Here is a 19,358-nt window from a genome sequence, read left to right as displayed (position 1 = left end):
ACTTTATATACAAAGGGCAGGGCTTGCCAAGTTTTTTCAAAAATTATTTTTTTCCCTTTTCCATCAAAAGAATGTGGAAAGTAAGGCATATTGTTTCAATGGCAGTTGCAACTGATGGCAGAGTTGCCATCAATTGAAGATTTCGCGCAACCGGATCCTGATATCTCACTTAACATTAACACTCGTAATTGGCCATGAGACGTAATAACAGATACGGGTTGACACAGCTTTGTCATTATAGGGATTGAAACATTTTAATAATCCATATCATAATGATAAAGAACGAAAACCGGGATAACGTTTGAAAATAATGGCAAACAATATGATAATACATAAATCAAACACATCAAAGTCGGATGTGCAGAGAGTACATAAATGAGACTGTTAATGAAGATGTTTCTTCTCCATTAAAATGCTCATTCATTTTCAGATGCAGAGAGATATAAATCAATATGATAATGATAATAATATAAGATTACACGTCCAAACAAAAAGTCATAAGAATCGTTATGTTTTTGATACCTTGTGACTAAATATCAAGTATATCGCAAATACATCAGATAACTATTGAAAAACAAATACCAACTACACGGAGACTATTCATCGGCTTTTTTCTTACTCAACTGCTTTTATATGATAACAAAAACAATGTTTCACATTTAGGTGAGACATTGCTCAAATATTAACAGACAATACGATTTGGTCCCACAGAAAGGTTTTAAGTAAAGTCAATACTCTGCCTACAATTAACTAAAAAGAGCCACATATTTTTCATATGATATATCACAAATTAAAATTCTGTATCATTAGCTTTTCCATTCTACATCAATACATAACTTTCAGAAGGAAAAACAAAAAATTATTAGCACATTAATTAGGCAAAATGGGAATGTCGGTTGCAGGGAATCATGTCATCTTCAATAAAGGGAGAATCCTGATCTTTTCATATATTGCAACTTTTCCCCATTAAGTAAATAGGACAATTGTTTTTGCTTTAATACCGGTAATGCATATGATTCCGAACCATATATTTCCATATGTAAAGATAAATACAATTAATGCTTTGTCCTTTCATCTTTAGCTAATTATATTTTTTACTTCTATCTGTTGACCAAGTGAAGTGAAAAAAAAAAGAAATCAAACACATCAAACTATTGATTGAAATATCAAATGCAGAAATATTTTCATTGCAACTTATAAAGTGCTCATATATCTACTCTTTAGAGTGCTAAGGCGCCAATATTTTCATTATCAAATAGCATTTCCTGAAATGAGCATGTTTCTTTACACTGGCAAGGATTAAGAAGTATAAATATATATCAATAATTAATGGCAGTAAATTTGTACTGAGGTCAACCTTTTCATGTGTTTTTTTTAATGGAAAATGAACAAAATTATTGTGCGTCATCATTTCATCTTTCACTACAAAATAATCTTTTAGCCTTCCGCCAATCAAATAGGCACATTTATTTTATATTGACGAATGTCTTTCCTTTCTATAACTGGTCAAAGAGGGTTTGACAATGTGGGCACTAACATTTTTCCAATAATGTTTAACTAATTAATGTTTAATATTGATAAAGAAGAAGAAAAAACTTTTTTAAATATTTTTTTATTTCTCCTTTTGATGGGGGGGAGGGGAGAGTTATCACAGCATATTGTTTGCCCCTCCCTCAAATAGATTTGTCCCCATCCCGCTTGACATGCTTCTTATTACTGATTTTATCTCAATGTTGAAGCCAATTTGTAAGCAATTAAAATATTTAACTATTAATGTTTCACTTGAAAAACTGTGTGACTATAATTATTGTAATAGGGTGTAAGAAATCAAAAGCTCAGCAAAAGATATAGCTATTGTTTTTCAAATATACAATTTTTCAAGGAAGATACATAATTTTTTTTTAATATTACAAGATTGGCATAAGTCACAAGGAAAGATGCCCTGTTAAAAACAATGATAATTTGCAAATGTCAGAGATGGAACATATAAAACATCTAAACCAAAAGTATAGATTATGCTTAAACTAAATATGTTCTAATTTCACATTCCGTACATAATGAATATAAATACATAAGTACATTTTACCTGATACATATAAATACAAGATAATACATAAACAACATTCATATTCATATAACATATTTATTGATTGTATCATGGATTTTTTTTCTTTGTCTTAAGAGGTCGACAACAAAATTTTTTCGTTTGTTTCCAATTCGTAAAGTAAATCCACTGAATATAATCGTTAAAAAGTAGTAAATAGTCCATAAATGTCCATTACATATTTGCATATTATTGGTATATAATACTTGTAAATAACAGTACAATCTGGTAGAGAATTAGAAATTACATGTATACATTTGGGCAAGTGGTGAAAATTGATTTTAGCTATATCTATAAAATCAATCTAATCAGTAAAATGGTCTAGTAAGAAAGAAATAAAATACATGAACATCTCTAAGTTTGCAGATGTATTTGTAACACAAATCAATTTCCACTAAAATATTCTACACTATAGGCTGATTGATACTACAATAAAGACATCTATGTTTGTTATCTCCCAAAAGAGCAGTATACAGATATACACAATAAGCATGAAAGATTACTTAATATATATATATATATCTTTAATAATTATATGTTTTATCATATTATATGGCGTATTTCTCCTATTTACATTATATAACAGTAATATAATGTGTATTGAACATGCATTCATAAATAACATAAAGAAATGTTTGCATTTTACAGTATGTTTCATATTTCACCGGAACTCTACTTTCTCCATACCCAGCCATATAATTCTGTCTCTCATACCATACCATTTGATAGCATATACCCCATATCATTAATAATATCTATGAATATAATTAGAGAATGATATATATTACCTGAAATGAGAATTTAATATCACCATTATGTTGGCCAAGACAGAGTAATAATCTGAAGAAAAATTATTTCAAATCATAGAATATATGAAGAGATAACCAAATATCATGCCTTCCTTACTTTAGAATATTGGAAATTTCCATGTTAAATGTTCAATTTATCGTTTGAAAATGAGAAGTAGCTTCAAATTCATCCTCTGTTTAAAAGTATTTTGGAAATGACAATTAAGGAGAAAGAATTTCACTTGCATTGTATAACTAATATTTCATGTTATTATCAAGGAAATATGAAGCCTTCAATTCAAGAATACCCTTTTAAATGTTTATTTGAATGAATTTGAACCCCACCCCCAAATCATGGAATCTTGGAATGTCATTTGGACTACCTGATAACCAAAACAATAACAAACAAATAATGGAAACGTATGGAATAAGAATTCCTAACACTTTAGAATGGAATGCAATTTTGTGCCAATAAGAGCATGAGATTCGGAGTTCATTGTATTAACATTGTTTTCTCTTTGGTAATAGGCATTTTTTTCCACTACATATACAACATCTATACAAGATTCTTTCCAGAGAATATATATATATTCATATATCTATATACCTCACCTTTCAGTCAGTACACAAATAAAGCTGAAGATTCGATAGCATTCAAGCTCCCTATATCAATAAATATAATGATCTGCAGTTATGACAATAAACATCGTTAAATATCACCAAAGCACATAATCAAAATAATAAACAATAAAAGAGCATTTTACAGAAAACAATCATGATTCTTGCGTCTCTTAAAACCAAGACATTCACTTGTAGCACTATAAAGCAAGTTAGTGCTTAGGATTTACACATATGTCAAAGTGTATTATATATTTACACAATAATGATTATCATATGTACACATATATTTTTCCCATGATGTTATTGCATTTGAAATGACAAAAAATGTATGTGGAGATCATAACACAAATGTCTACTCAATTTACACCAGTCAAAATCTATACCTAACCGTCTACCACAGACTAAGCATGAACTTTTTCATATCTAGGCTGCTTGAACTTGTATTCTAAGAGGTTTCCACGGATATTTCGAAGCCATTCAATGGAGGCCACAACAACACATCTCAGAACTATCACTACGAGACCAATAAACTGTCTACTTTTTAATTCTTTTTATATTTCCATAAAATGTATGAATGTTCCAGAACAAAATCCAACCATTCATATAACAAAATATCAAAAAGTTATATAAATCTAGTCTCACCTGCAGCTGTTTCTCTGTCTAACTTCTTACTCCATAGGCTTTCATAACACTCATGGGTTCCCAGCACCCACCCTATATATCAGCTTCTGTAATTGGTTTAAAATACTCAGTCTTTCATAAGCCCACCAATCAAAACAGAGTTTACAAACCTATAAATGAAGTGTATGGTTAAAGTACTTGCATATACCAACATTAGAAAAATACCCTATGTAGGCATTCGAGTTCTATTTTATCTCATTTTTTTTCTTGTTTTCTCTTATTTCCAATCAGATAATGAAGGGAATATATGAATGAAGTTGTACAAGAAATTCACAAGCTAAAATGTAATCTACTATACCCTACATAGACAATAATACATGTAATATTCATAGCACACATGCCTAGCACAAATTAAGAAAAAAACAAATCAATGTGAGTTTCAAATAACCTATGTTCTTACGCAACATGATGGGATGTTTCGCTCCCTTTCTGCTGTTTTAAGGTTTTTAAAAGAATTTCTTCCACGGAGAAAAAAACAACAACACAATTTCCACTAAAGAGACAAAGTCAATGTAGATATTTTGCCCACATTCATGGAATAACCGATCGCTTGAAAGAATGAAATCGGCTATGAAATAAACAAAGTCCATTGGTATTTGCAGTCTAAGCATATCTCTATCCCAAGTTACATGGAAGTTCTTACTAAGATTTAACAAACATTTCGTATAATTAATGGAGATTACAGTATCTTCATTTTCCATCCTTATAAACTTCAACAGACTACTACAATTCCCATAAATCATCTCCCACATCCTCCTATTACCACACCATAGGCACAATTGTTTTTTCTTTTCCTCTTTTACTCGGGAAAAGAAGGCTTGATATTTTGATCTTGTCAATTCTTCTTTTTTCTTTTCAAGATAAAGGTGTGCGTTTCTCAAACACAGTATAATGTCATTAAAAAATGACAGTAGTTGGTTAGGACAATCTCCAACTTCCAAACCAATTTTTGTTTATTCCACTAATACTATCAATCAAATGTAATTCTCTAGGGTATGAAAACTATTGCCAATTTTCAGAAAATGACAAAGGGAATGATCAAGTAAGCCGTAAGCACATTCTAATTACATGTAATAATAATAATAATAATATTAACGGTATATTTACCCAGGGTAGCCACTCCAGTTCCGAAAACTGTTTTCCCAGCGGGCCCTGCTATTATTATTATTATTATGTGAGGTGCATAGATAAGAACTGGGTTGAATGTCTCTTTTTATTCAAAGTGGTCATAGTGGACTTAGCACCTTGTGGAATAACACATAATGGCTTCTTAAGTGCAAGGGAGAACCAGAAGGCTGTAACTCACAGGTTATTTTTCAGTCAGTGCTATGCAAACATGAATAGAAATACTTCAGCAATATTCCCCAATCATTTAATGATGAAGTAGACATTTTTTTGGTAAACAAAATTCTACATATAAAGACACTCTTACTCTTTGTAGACAATATTTTTGTTTCAGGGATAATTTTCATCACATCAATATTCTTGAAATTTGCATTGTTGAACTGTTTTTTTTTTGTCATCAAAGTCAAGACTTAAATGTCTTATCAGACAACACATTTAGACTTGTTGAAAAGTTTAAAATGTCAATTTTAATCAAAAGAGGCAAGTATTCAATAGTGGTTGTAAATGATTACAACTAGTGAAGTCTGACATTGCTGCATATTGTTGTCTGGTCTAAGTTGATTTTTACTTTGTGGGCACTTGGATGGATTCGAGTGTACAACTATGAGAATAATCCAAATCCACGATACTTTTTTAAGTAAATTTCAAGGAAAAACAATGATTTGGGCCATTAGGATCTTGTTCAGTTTCTCATATATTCCAGGCACGCCTGGATAGAATTCCAGGATAAAAACTATACACAAGATGGAATCATGTATAAGAAATAATTTCTCATACTTAAAAGAGATGGACCTGGGCTATTCTCATAATCATACACTCAATCTCAATTCGTTTTTTTTTAAAGTGCCATTGACTTGTGAGAACTCTGGGCAATATTAGCTTGATCGATCTCTCAGTTTCTGATTGAAAAAATTTAATGAAAAACGATACCCAGTGGGCTTTTCAATATGACAATTCTTCTTCTGGCTTTAGATATTCCACTGCTTATGGAAGCATGAATCAGAATGTTTGCGTGACCCAATAAGGCTTGCTATCACCACCAACATTAGAATAAATCGGGTAAAAATGGAAAAATTTGCACTTGATTTGAACCCTCGTCTTCGGAATCATCTACAAACCTTATCCTAATTTATCAGCTCATTAAGCCTCATGGCAACCTGGAGTTCTGTACGACCAAATATGGTTCGCTTAAGAAGATGCTGACTCGACCTAACGCAGATACCAGAGACAAAATGAAAGATGAATACATGTACCTTTCAAAAGTGCCAATAGACCCTAACCTTCAGTTACTGAGGGAATATAAGAGCTTGGGGACTTTTCCCTGGCATCTGGAAGTCTAAATCACGTCCACAGTGACATTGTGCTCTACGACTGACCCTGATGATCTTCAAACTTCCATAGGAACCAATAACAGGCATCTGTGGCCAGCCAACCTCTGTGGCTAAATGCAGAAGCATCCCCTCTCAAGTGATTAAGATTTGATACATTGAACGACTAAAGGCTTTTAGAGGGGAACTCATTTTGCGCTAGTCAGCGAGACCATGGACCCCTCCAGGGAAGAGATGGAGCCCCGCTGGTGGATGTCCGCGACAGACGAGGTGTTGAAGAGCTTGTACCACCCCATGACAGGGTGTGAGAGATCGAGCTCGGAAAGCAGGATCTGCGCGACCCCCATGAAGATCTTGCGCTCCAGCCGGCCGTAGTCCCCCCACACGGTGATCTGCAATACCTTGTTGCTGTAGTCCTCTTCTATGAACTTGAGTGTCTGTTGGTAAAGCGGATCAAGCGTCTTGCGGGCGATCTTTGTTTTCAGCTTGGCCGCGCAGTGCTTTCCATCCATCAGATACACCTTTACATAGGGAGCTGGAGATGGAGTAACAAGAAATAGAAAAAAAATAAAATCAATCATTTTAAGAAAATTTAGGGTAGAGTATGACTTTTCAAAAAAATTTGATTCAGTTGAAAAAAAAAGAGATTATCGCAAGATGCAAAGGAAAAGAAAGGATTCAGTTTCGTTACCTGGGGGAACTTTGACCCCTGGTTTTGCTACCAGACTCCTCGCCCTGATGACCTCTACTTCCAGGTTACCCCGTTTGTCCTCCAGACTCAGCTGGATGTCTCCCATCCAGGGCGACCCAAGGGCTTGGCGGCCCACCAACTGAGAGGGCCCAAGTCCGTCCAGGAAGTCGTTGAACTGGCTCTCCCCGCCAAAACGGAAGTTGGCTGGGAGCATGAAACTGAAACGGCAAAGTATAAACATTGGATTAAAATGACAAAGAAATTGTAGACCAAAAGACTAATAGTACTGCAGTGACCACATTTGTAGAAGGACCAACTGTCCGCCACCTGTCCATAAAGTCCACAAAGTAGGCTTCCCTCTTTTCTAAGAATTTTGAAGTAACCTCTTTGTTCAGAGAGAGTTATATATGGTATTGGTAAAGTATACTAAAAAATGAATTGAGAAGACCATTATGCTATCTACAGAAGATAGGAATGTACTAAATTTAAAAAACAAAACAGCTGTATCTCAATGTAAATTAATTGGTGCTATGCAAAACTTACAACACAGGCAAATATTCATCCTTATAACAATCATTTCTAAAATAATGTTCATGCTCAAAGAGAGTTATGATGTTAGTAAAGTATACTAAAAAAAATTGAGAAAACATTATGCTATCTAGACAAGATATGAATGTATTACATTTTTTTAGTCCTGCCTTGACCTTGATGTGCACTAATTGGTGCTATGCAAAACTACCCATATAGCAAATATTCATCCATATAATAATCACTTCAGGAATTCAATTTGAATCTCATTTGATGATTTTTCTTCTTCAAATTTGCAAAACCAGTATTATTATTTACATTTTTCAAATCATAGTTTATGTTTCTGCATCCTGATTTTGATGTTACATTTTTTTTCTTTGGAAATTTTCAGTTTTAAATACAAATATAATGGTGCAATAAAAATGGATGAAGTATGTTTTTTTTTCTCTCACTCTCTTCTTATGTTGACCTACTTGTTAAAATTTCTCAACCAAATACTTTAGAGCCAAAACACAAAATAAGGACCCTCTGTTGCAATAAAGGCTGGGGAAAACGGTAAAAAATTTGGAAAATTTATGTAAAAAGAGAGAACTTAGTCCCACATGAAGTATATCACGTGGTAACCAAACCTTTGTTGGACGATACTCACCTACTAGAGCTATCACTGCCAAAACTGCAGATGCTACCATCGTTGCTCTCTCGACTAGCCTGCTTCTGCAACCGATCTCTCATCTCCATAGGCAACACTTCCTCACTACGCTGGATGCTTGCACGGGGCTTCTTACCTGAAAGAAACAAACATGATTTCATGAATTATAAAGCAATAATATTACTGATAATACTAATGATAACAATAAATATAATAATAACTATAACAATAATGATAATAATAATTATTATTAGTATTTGTTTGGCATCACCTGTGCATGGGAAACAAAAGTGAACTGAATCACTGCCCCTCAGGTCTCTCATCCCGATAGAACTGATTTAGGGAGTGCAGGTATGGACCACTACACCGGGGTTTCCCCTATTCTTAATACAAATAGTGCAGTCAGTGGCGGACCGTGACCCCGAGGAAACAAAGCATTGGGGGGGGCACGGCATTGTTCACAAACAATGCAGTGCCCCCCTAATGCTTTGTCTCCTCGGGGTCACAGTCCGCTACTGAGTGCAGTGGATTCTACAGCATGCAAAGGTTGCGACTCTCCTCTACCGAGACCTCCATTTAATGTCGTATTCAAGGGACAGAGTGTTTTTTACAGTAACAAGCCGGCATCAATGGAACAGGGGAGTGACGTTTACACACAGCGCACTGGCTTCAGTCATCCACCCGGGGTGGACTCGAACCCACGATCTTTGGTCTTGACAGGCAGAGGCTTTACCGACTGAGCCAACATTGCTCTCCAATAATAATGATAATGATTATAATAATAATAACAATGATAATTATAAATGCTTACATTTTTGCTTAACGCTTATTGTATCAGGAGTCTATTGGGGATCTTCAGTAATGCAGCATAAGGTCATGCAAAGATGTCAACTTGAATATAATCAGTTAAGTGTCTCAATAACCAATAATACTTTGCAAGTAGTCTTTTGATACAACTCATACCAGTTTATTAAGCTCATAATATGAAAATATAAATTCCATTCCAATTTTTCATTATAAATGTATAAGCAAGACAGCTATGAAGGAATTTATATTAAAAGTATCTAGTGTATATTCAAGCTCTTAAGGTAGTAGCTTCCCAAATAAATGACAATCTCCCTTGACTTAGGCTGAAAAAGCACAAGTATCTGCCTCCGATACTATGGTAATTTTTGGACAAAATAGATTTTGTTAGATAAAAAAACCCCTGACCATTAGGTCATGAAATGCCACCCCCCAAAGGTGTGTGGTGTGGGAGGTGGGGTAAGATGCATATCTGGTGGAATAGCCCCTACAGAAATGGCAGAGATTAATAACATACCTGCAAAATGTCACATCCAAGAAATAGGAATAAATCACTTGAATATTCCCAGAAATAGCAATACATTACTTGGATATTGTGGATATTGTGGAAATTTATTCATTGTGCAGCACTCGACCCAGGTGAGGTGAATGGGTACCCGGTAGGATTTATTCCTTGAACGCTCTAGCGCCTAGTAATATGATACCAAGTATCAAAGCGCAGTTGAGTATATGCATATAAAAACTGCGCTATTTAAATGGACATATTATTATTACTATTATTATTATATTCTATCATCAATATTAGTATCAATTCCTATTTAATAGGAAAAATTGACAGGTAAACATGTAATAAGTCGATGGAATCAAGGATGTTCTCACCAGCCAAATTGGAGGTGCTATTGCTCTTCTTGGAGAGACCGACTAGAGAGGCAACCTTGGCGATGCTACCACGTCTCTTCTTCCCCTCCATGCTTCCCTGCTCAGCCGCAGAGTCCGATATACTGCCCTCGTTCTTCTCATACATGTACATGTCGGTGCTGCTGGTGCTGCGGTTAAGGGGCTTGCGCTGGGGGGCTGGGTGGTGTTCCTGCATCTTGGCTGTGAAGGCACTGTGTAACGATCAAAATAATAAAAACTATATAATTTGAAGCACAAAAAAATACAAACGTGGAAGATAAGCACAAAAGATGTCAAGTTTTTATTACATGGCATTTCTATTTTTCCTACATTGGTTCTTACTTCCATCTCAATATGAATTGCTGTTTTGACTTAACTGGTGACATTTCATCTATATTTTTGGGAAAGTTTTTAAAACGGAGAAAGGGATAGAGTGCAATATAATAATTTCATGGCTCCATTCAAATTATGGAAAAACATTTAATTTGATTGGCATTTGCAATGTATTTTGTAAAGAAAAACATTTGAAATTTGCAGAAATACTTCATACTTATCAATTATAAATATTTTTCATAATGTAAATGATATGTCGGGGACTACGGCTTATCAAACCAGGTCTGAAACAGACAAGTTCATCTAGATATAAAATAACAATAATATAATACATAATATTATTCAACTTAAGCTTTTTCCTCCTTCTTACTGACCTCAATTTTTAGAGAGATTGCTATAAACCGGGAATTACAATAAATCTCACAGCGCTAGACAACACACATCCATCATCAATATTTAAACAAAGTGGCGTGACTACCCTTGCAATATGGATCAATAATATCTGGGCTTGGTTGCCAACAAAACCCAACCCACACACCGACAAATGACACATGTTTTCCTCTCAAACGACCATCGTCATACACCAAGTTCCTTGAATTCCGCCCATTTCCTCGATTGTTTGATCTGGTAACAGATGTTTAATGATGGCTAAGCATACCTTACACCTTTAACCTGGATATTTTATACAACATTGTGTAAACCCTTAGGGGAGTTATAAAACCATAACTATAGGTAAAATGCTAGCTTTTAGAATGCACGTAATGCATAACCTACATTGCAAGATATTACATTTTATTTTAACAATTACAAGTCAAATTTTGCTCTCCAGATCAATCATAAGACGTGAAAACTTGAGATTAATAGCTGGTGTGTTAGCACCTTGTAACTTGCGATATCAATGAAATATATATAAGGGAACATTTATGTCTGAATTGATTTTTTTTCTCTTTAATATGTGAGATTTGAACTATCAGAGGATGCATTGTGAATAATAAAACAGAGGCTCTCCTCCTCAAAGTGAATAAATCTTGTACATTCAATGGGGCTTTTTGAAAGGCCGAGGTATGAAAATTATAATCTCCACATATGTGCCACGCCATGAGAGAAAGATACGAATCAATGGGTGAATAAAATCTAGAAATAATGAACTTTGAGGCTTTTAAAATTCATGCCAACAATTGCTGCATATCACGTTATTCATCATTGGATTAATGTTGATTAGAATCTTTTAAAAGCTTATCCGTGAAGCTCACCCTTGCGTCCTAGTTTAGAGTTCACATGCTATCGGGGAAGTGAAGGACGTGATCGCTTTATAATGATCTGGGCCGGTATTCAATTCAAAGTACTGGTGGAGTAATAAGTATTTTACCGAGCAATTCCATAGAATATGTGTACATCCAACCCCATATATGTGGGACCTTCATGAAATTTCTGTTTCTGATTTCTGGTTCTTATGACAGTCTGTAATGCTCTCAAATAACCATGACTTGGTCAGTTGATTGATTCTTTTATGAAATTGCCCTATTAAGCATTTTACTTGGCTAAGGAAATGTTTCAACTTGTATTCAAATCACTTCTAGGTAATTAAAAAAAATCTAGCAAAGTACTTAATAAAAACCATTAGGATATCATGACATCAAAGCCAAGTAATGAATGCGCAATTATGTATCCACCTTTTTTGTGCAGGATCCACGGACGCATGCATGTATGTTTGTAAACCTCACGCAAGCCAAACTTCAGCCTCCTTACCTCTCTCCCTCCTCTTCGTTTACCTCCCTACCATTCATCTCTCTCCTTCCAGTACCATTAGACTTTAAATTGGCTGTCTTTTTTTATCAAAAAAAGTCTCATCCCACATCTCTCTCTCATGGCTTCACTGCTGTAACCATTTTCCTATTAATTAGAGTATCAATAATCAAATCTTTGATCCTCCAACTACCAGCCTTTCTCGGTCACTCCTCCTTACCTCATTCTCTGCCTTCTTCTCTATCTATCTCTACATCAATACCATTCCTCAACCCTAATTCTCTCTTCTTCATTCCTGTGTCATCAGACACGCCTGTCCTTTTCAAGGAAAATCTACCATCCCATCTCTCTGTTTCTCTCTCTCTTTCCTTCACTGTCATAATCATTTCCCTTTTATCACATCAATAAATCAAATCTTGGTTCTTTGATCCTCCCACTACACTACCTGTTATTAATTTATCAGTCACACTCACCCCCCCCCCCCCCCCTCTCCTATCCTCCTTGCAACCATTTCTTAACCTTTCTCTCTCCTCCATGCTCGTGTCACCGCACTTGGCTAGAGTTAATCACTAATTCAATCTTAAACCCTCCCACTATTTCGCTTCATCATTATCGGTCTAGGGCAAGAGCATCCATTCAATTCACCCACACATGCAAATGGATACAATGAACGTACAGCCTTCCAAATTACCAAGACATAACAGGGATATCCTGTGAGATGATTGGATTTTCTCATTCAGCAAGTTCATAGATTCATCTCATACAGCCCCCCCTCCCACTGGCTTCCCTCCCCCCCCAAAAAAGAGAAACAGAATGAAGTGAATATATATATATATATACACCGTATTCCAAACTCCAGTGTAACTTATTAAACCATGGTCTAATTAAGTCTACGCTAAAATTATGAAAAATCTATAGGTGTCAAACATTTGCTAGCACTGCCAGAATTGGCTAGCCCGGGCTAGATTTTACCAGCCTCACTGGGTTAAACTGCAAATATAATCATTAGAAAGGATGGATAAAAGTAAGAAAAAAAACATACAAAAAGTCTTGATTTTGGATATTTTCTTCATAACAAACAACTCTCTAATATTGTAAACAAGATATAACCCGCAATAGCTGAAACATTGGAGTTTCGTTAATCCTATCATGTTCTGATGGCAAGTGAACGTAGAAACCCATTTTAATATGTTCTGACAAAAACACAGACTATACACAATCTTCCTGGTTATTTTGATCAGCCTTGCATGCTTCACTTCTCTCATACATTACACCAAACGATCGGACGTTCTGCTTGCATGCACACTCAATCATCGCTGCCTTGATATGGTGATCAGAATTCCCAGAAAAAAAAATGATAAAAGATACAGCGAAATGAAGAGAAACCCTAGAAATACATTAAGCTTCCTGAATATCATGTATGATTATATCCATCCACAACACATCCAGCTTTACGAGGTAATCAATTAGATGCTGTTTGCATTTCTGGCAACAGGATGGCGTTTGACCTAGAATCCATTTGTTAGGAGCTCATGATGATATTGCCTCATCTCAAAAACCGAAGTCCTCTTACACAAAAAGTATGAGCAGTTGTACAATTGAATGTCACAGTGGGGAAACCATTTACAATTGTTAAAATCAACTGTGGATGTCAATTGTATAGATATGTTACACCCGGGGGCTGTTTCATAAAGCTGTTCGTAAGTTAAGAGCGACTTTAAGAACGACTTGTGAATCTTTCTTACACGCTTAATCATCGCCAATGAATATACCATTTTCCACAAGAAAGGATCACCAGTTGTTCTTAACTTACAAACAACTTCATGAAACACCTACAGGCCTGATTTGATATCAAAGTAAAATATTTTAAGTTCTGCCTGATACGGGGGGGGGGGGGGGGGGGGGTTAATAAAAAAGAATGCCTTGAAATAAAGAGTTTATCAACAATCATTAAATCCCTATGTTCACCACTTTTATATAAGCATCATCGGTCAAGATTGACTTATCACAATTCTTCCTGATATTCATTGTAAAAGTGACTTCAAAAACCTGAAATTTCAATCTCAATCCAAATCTGACACAACATATTTAATTCTTGGTATCAAATGAGATACACTGGAGTCTAATAAAGAAAAAGGGGAATTAAAAATATATAAGTCTGGGGGTCACAATTATGATGAACATAATTTTCTACAACAAATCATGACCAGACAGGCCGTGTCCCTGGATTTACATTATATACCAATTTAAAGATGGAGAAGAGAAAAAAATCAAACCCACAATGATGTAACCCTGACCTGGCCGAGACTGGCTCGTTTGTTTCCAATTTAGAAAAAGAAACAAGCTTCTAAAAATAGCATCGGGGAGCGGAAATAAAATTGTAGATGGAGCGATCAGCTTTCGAATTATATCCATCAGGGCGGCATCTCATGAAGAAATGAATTGTTGTAAGCTACTGAAATCCTTGCATCTTATTGGCTCAGAGCAAATTTGTCAAAGAAAAATCACCGACCAGATGCTCTGTGAAGCCTTCCCTAGAATTGATGCGTGCCATTGCCAGCATATTGGGGGGCAATAAAAAGTGGCAAAAAAAGAACCTGTTGTTTTTTCAAAATGTAAATGAAGGATTTTCATTAGCATGACGATTTCTTGCCAACTCGTGCATACGATGCCGACTCGATTACAGCTTCATACGTAAAACAGAAGAACCAGTTTGAATGCAAATTGAGTGGCATCCAAACGGGGCATCATCGTCAGTTGATATGAATGCTAAGAGGTTTTAATCTCTTATGAAATGATACTAGAAGTCACATGGCATCATGCATGGTCATTTTCTTTTCTCTGATGATTCAAGTTGTCGTATTAAATTTCAATTCAAGAGGGAGACAGCACGTGTCCAACATGTGAATTTGTCAGTTTTCACAAAAAATCTTAGAAATCAAATCCAAACCAGGATAATGTTGATAATGCCAACTCAGCAATTAAGACTGTAACAAGAATAAACATTATTCCTTGATCACATAACTCTTCTAGAATAATACAGAATGAATTACGATCAAAGAGCTGCACCTGATCCACTCAAGGGTTCATTACATACCGCCGAGCACAGAAAAATCAAGCCATAGAAGTCGTGTGTTAATTGTGGACACCAGAAGTGGGATCGCAGCACGCGCGACCCACTACTTAGAAATCCACTGCCAAACGCGGTTCATGGCGCGAGGTTATTATACTAATACTAACCACGCAATACGTGTGAGTGCACCTGATCAAAAACAATATTGTAAATATTACCCTTGTTCTGCAGTGCTAAGAACTGCATGCCTGAAGTTTCCTGACATGGCAAATATCAGTGCTTGTCGTATGCATTCAACATGTAGCTGTGCACATCCCAGATATATCCAAATGTTCAAATTAGATTTGTTGCAAGGTTAATTCCTAATCTGCTGTGCAAACCATGTTTCGGTCAAAGTTAAGTGGTCAGAATATGCAGCCTGCAAGTACAGAAGACCCTTGAAACAGCAAGTTTTACATGTGTTAGTCTTCTGTGAAGACCCACTTGTTGATCAAAGTTTCAAATCAGGGTCTGTACCTGCAGACTATCTCCTGGGTTGCACCCTATCACGTCCCCAGTGGGCGTTTCATAAAGCTGTTCGTAAGTTAAGAGCGACTTTAAGAACGACTGGTGTACCTTTCTTACGCGCTAAGTAATTAACAATGAACATATCATTTACCCCAAGATAGGATCACCAGTTGTTCTTAAAGTCTTTCTTAACTTACAAACAACTTTATGAAATGGCCCCCTGGTTGCGCATAAAGGCACAAAGCACTTCAGAATGCTAACTCCCATTCAATAAGACTTAGGAATTGTGCATAATTGAATTCCACCTGTTCTCTTGAAAAAAAAAACAACCCAAATACAGGTCTGTACAATGAACGGCTTCTAAATAAACACAATGCTTGCCTGATTTGTTGAATTTGAATGCAGTCATTTTCAGGCTGTTAGTTTTACAGTATGTAAAACTTCACAATGGGGAGAAGATAATCTGGTGCTGAATGTGGTTCATTCTATTCTTGTGTCTCTGTATCTCTCAATCTACCCCCCTCCCCTCTTGTGATCTTTCTTTCTCTCTGAATAAAAAAATCATCATTTATACTTTATTGCATCTCTCTCTTCTCTTTTTCTCCTATCCCACCCCCTTTATCTATGATTAAATACAGCTATTCTCACGCACCAATTTATTTATGTCTTATTCTCTTCATTATCTCCTCTCCTCTCTTTCTAATTTGTTCTCTACATCTCTCTCTCCTATCCTCACCCTCTTCCCTCTATCTCCATCCCCCCGACCCTGCCTCTCTCTGTCTCATAAAGCTGATAACAACAAAATTTACAGGTGCAGAAAGGTGAATATAATAATGATAATAATGATAATAATGATAATCATAATAATAATAATAATAATCATAATAATAATAATAATAATAAAAAACGTGATTTGTAATGCCCAAATCTACTCTGCAAAGTGCTCAAGGCGCAGTGAAAGAGAGAGAGAGAGAGAGAACAGTACAAATACAACGATTGAATAAATATCATTCTTATGCTACCATTAAGATGGGGGGGGGGGAACACACAAACCTGGAGTAATATACAAATTTACAAATATTTTACCATTTAAAATGTGAGAAAAAATATCATGAAATTTGATCAAGTACTCACAAAATAGATGAGATGAATGCTGGCATCTTGCTATGTATTTTTTCTGTCCTCTTTAATTAAGAATCAAAATGAATCAGCTTTGCACTGCTCAATGGCAATCAATGGCAATACAAATCGACTTGTTTGAAAATATAGATATCTTCTGATCTCAAAAATGCAAAAAACTGAAGGCACGGCTTCCTTGCGTTGAAAATGTGAAAAAAAGGCAAAAATAAAATAAACAACACGACAGAGCCAGCTGTGTGTTGGAGCCTTCAACCCGCAAAGGCAGCGGATGTTCCACCGGTGAATGTTTGAGCGGAGAGTGAGGGAAGCGGCAGGAGGCTTGCCAATTTATAGTAGAACATCAGCACAGCATATCTACTGCAGTTGACATATATCTACGCTGGTGAGCCACTAGAGCAGCGTGCTGATTGGCTGGTGGGATTGTCATTAGAGTTTTCTGCTCCGTGGTTTATGCATTCTGTATGAGGTGCAGATATAGGTATGATCAAATCAGAGCAGAGATGACCATATGCATGGTCCGTTTATTCTTAGCGTTCATCCTTTTTTTAACATTGAATTTCTTTTATTCTTCTTCACATCTCTGTGTTATGAAATTTTTCATCAATTTACTAAGTCTCAGATGCTTTTAACAGGACTTGGGTTGATTGCCTATTTCATGCAGTGTTTTTTTTTTAATATATATTTCTTGGTTCTTATTATCCAACTGATTATAGAAACACCACAAAACCTGCAAACAACAATCTTCCTATTCTTTACAGAAATTTGATGCCCTCTCAATGTCTCCCCTGAAATTCCTGAGAAGTTCTGCTTGTTTTGCTTCTTGGCTGCATATATCAAATTAATTAAAACAAAATATATTATCTTTTTAATTCAAAGTGATGTGGGTATATTTCACATCTTTATAGTATTGTTACCTTGAAAGCCACACCTTTCCATCATAGCAAGGTATACACAGTGGAATGTATGGTGTGGCAGGGTTAAGGAGGTCCCATAGAAACTATTTAAAGGTCACGATCACCCAAGAAAATTGTTGATTTGAATAGAAAAAAATCAAGCAAACATAACACTGAAAATTCCATCAAAATCGGATGTAAAATAAGAAAGTTATGTCATTTTTAAGTTTTGCTTATTTTTCACAAAACAGTTATATGCACAACTCATTGATGTGCAAATGAGAGTCGATGATGTCACTCACTCACTATTTCTTTTGTTTTTTATTGTTTGAATTCAACAATATTTCACTTCTTACAGATTTGACAATTGGGACCAACTTAATTTAACCACAAACTGTTGGAATAATGGTAATTGTACATGTTCAGGGAGGGATAAAATTTTGTTCCACATGACGATTCAATACAGTCTTTAAAAAAACACGTTGAGATTAAGATTGGGAGTGACTTTTACTAGTTGTTGAGTGATTTTTACACCTTCAAAAGTGAAATTTGAGTGAAACATTTGTGCATTCACTCTAAACCCACTCCAAATATAGCAACGTTGACATCACTACCATGGGGGAGGGGAGGGTAGAAATGAGAGAAATTTCATTCTTTTATCTTTTAAGAGAAGCAAACAGTGATTACTAGATCATTACAAATTTTGCTGTAACATCTCTTTATCCAATACTATTTTTGTACTACAATATGAGTTCAAAGGGAAAATAGAAGTCTGTTTTTATTTTTGATACATTTATGCCCCACTCCTAAGGCTTGCTGTCTCCCACTCCTCTCCCTTTCTTTTATCATTCTCTTTTTCTTTTCCCCTCTCATTTCCATTTTTTCTTCTGTCATCCCACACCTTCTATTTAAATGTTTCTATCCCTTTGTCAATTTCTTGGATCAGAGGGGGAGAATACAGAGTGCATCAACAACAAAAAAATGTTGGAAAAGCTTTTGAAAATGACTATTTCTAAATATGAAGGATGTTTTCTCTGATTTTGATAGAAGCTCAAAAGTCTCTCTAATCAAATGATATCAAAGGCAATTTTTTTCTAAAAGCTCAAACAAACATTGCAACTTTTGTTTAGAGTATAGAAAATGGCTTGCATCAAAATAAAAGAATGGCAAAGATATTAAAGCAGCAGTCTAGGTTAGAAACTACTGATCAAAAGTCTTGCTCTTCGCATCCATTCATGAAAATGACTGATGTTCTTATTCAGTTTCACAATTGTAACATTCTATTTGTTTCATAATTTGCTTGATCACCAACTTCAAAATCCTTCTTCTGATTTAATTTGATAACGGTTGCATCTGACCATCAATCACTACCTCAAAACTATATTATTTAGAAACAAAATTTGGACAGTTTTCCCTAAAATGTATATTTTTTAATGTACACTGTATAGTT

At 35.3% G+C, this 19,358-nt stretch overlaps 1 protein-coding gene across 3 annotated transcripts; it reads right to left on the bottom strand.

The window, feature by feature from the left end:
- Positions 1–235: 235 nt before the first annotated feature.
- LOC121417056 (regulating synaptic membrane exocytosis protein 3-like) lies at positions 236–17,426 on the bottom strand. 3 transcript variants are annotated; one of them, XM_041610631.1, is made up of 5 exons: positions 17,010–17,426; positions 10,199–10,428; positions 8,516–8,651; positions 7,339–7,556; positions 236–7,182 (listed from the first exon to the last, which is right to left on the bottom strand). In XM_041610631.1, exons 1-5 carry the CDS (start codon positions 17,033–17,035, stop codon positions 6,836–6,838), a joined length of 957 nt encoding a protein of 318 aa, XP_041466565.1. In that variant the 5' UTR covers positions 17,036–17,426; the 3' UTR covers positions 236–6,835. The 3 variants fall into 3 exon arrangements, with proteins under 3 accessions (XP_041466565.1, XP_041466556.1, XP_041466572.1); XM_041610622.1 differs by lacking the exon at positions 17,010–17,426 and adding an exon at positions 15,587–15,924; XM_041610638.1 differs by lacking the exon at positions 17,010–17,426 and adding an exon at positions 15,393–15,479.
- Between the last annotated feature and the right edge of the window lie 1,932 nt (positions 17,427–19,358).

Source organism: Lytechinus variegatus, chromosome 1, assembly GCF_018143015.1.
Source record: "Lytechinus variegatus isolate NC3 chromosome 1, Lvar_3.0, whole genome shotgun sequence".
Lineage (NCBI taxonomy): Eukaryota > Metazoa > Echinodermata > Echinoidea > Temnopleuroida > Toxopneustidae > Lytechinus > Lytechinus variegatus.
The sequence above is the reverse complement of the archived record's forward strand: the minus strand, read 5'-3'. Positions and strand labels throughout refer to the sequence as shown.

Excerpts from the sequence above, each read along its gene's own strand:
- LOC121417056 (XM_041610622.1), bottom strand. The coding sequence starts at position 15,633 with ATGTCAGGAAACTTCAGGCATGCAGTTCTTAGCACTGCAGAACAAGG. Across the intron at positions 8,652-10,198 it reads TAGCACCTCCAATTTGGCTG|GTAAGAAGCCCCGTGCAAGC; the intron begins GTGAGAACATCC and ends TGTTTCTTTCAG. Across the intron at positions 7,183-7,338 it reads AGGGGTCAAAGTTCCCCCAG|CTCCCTATGTAAAGGTGTAT; the intron begins GTAACGAAACTG and ends CTCCATCTCCAG.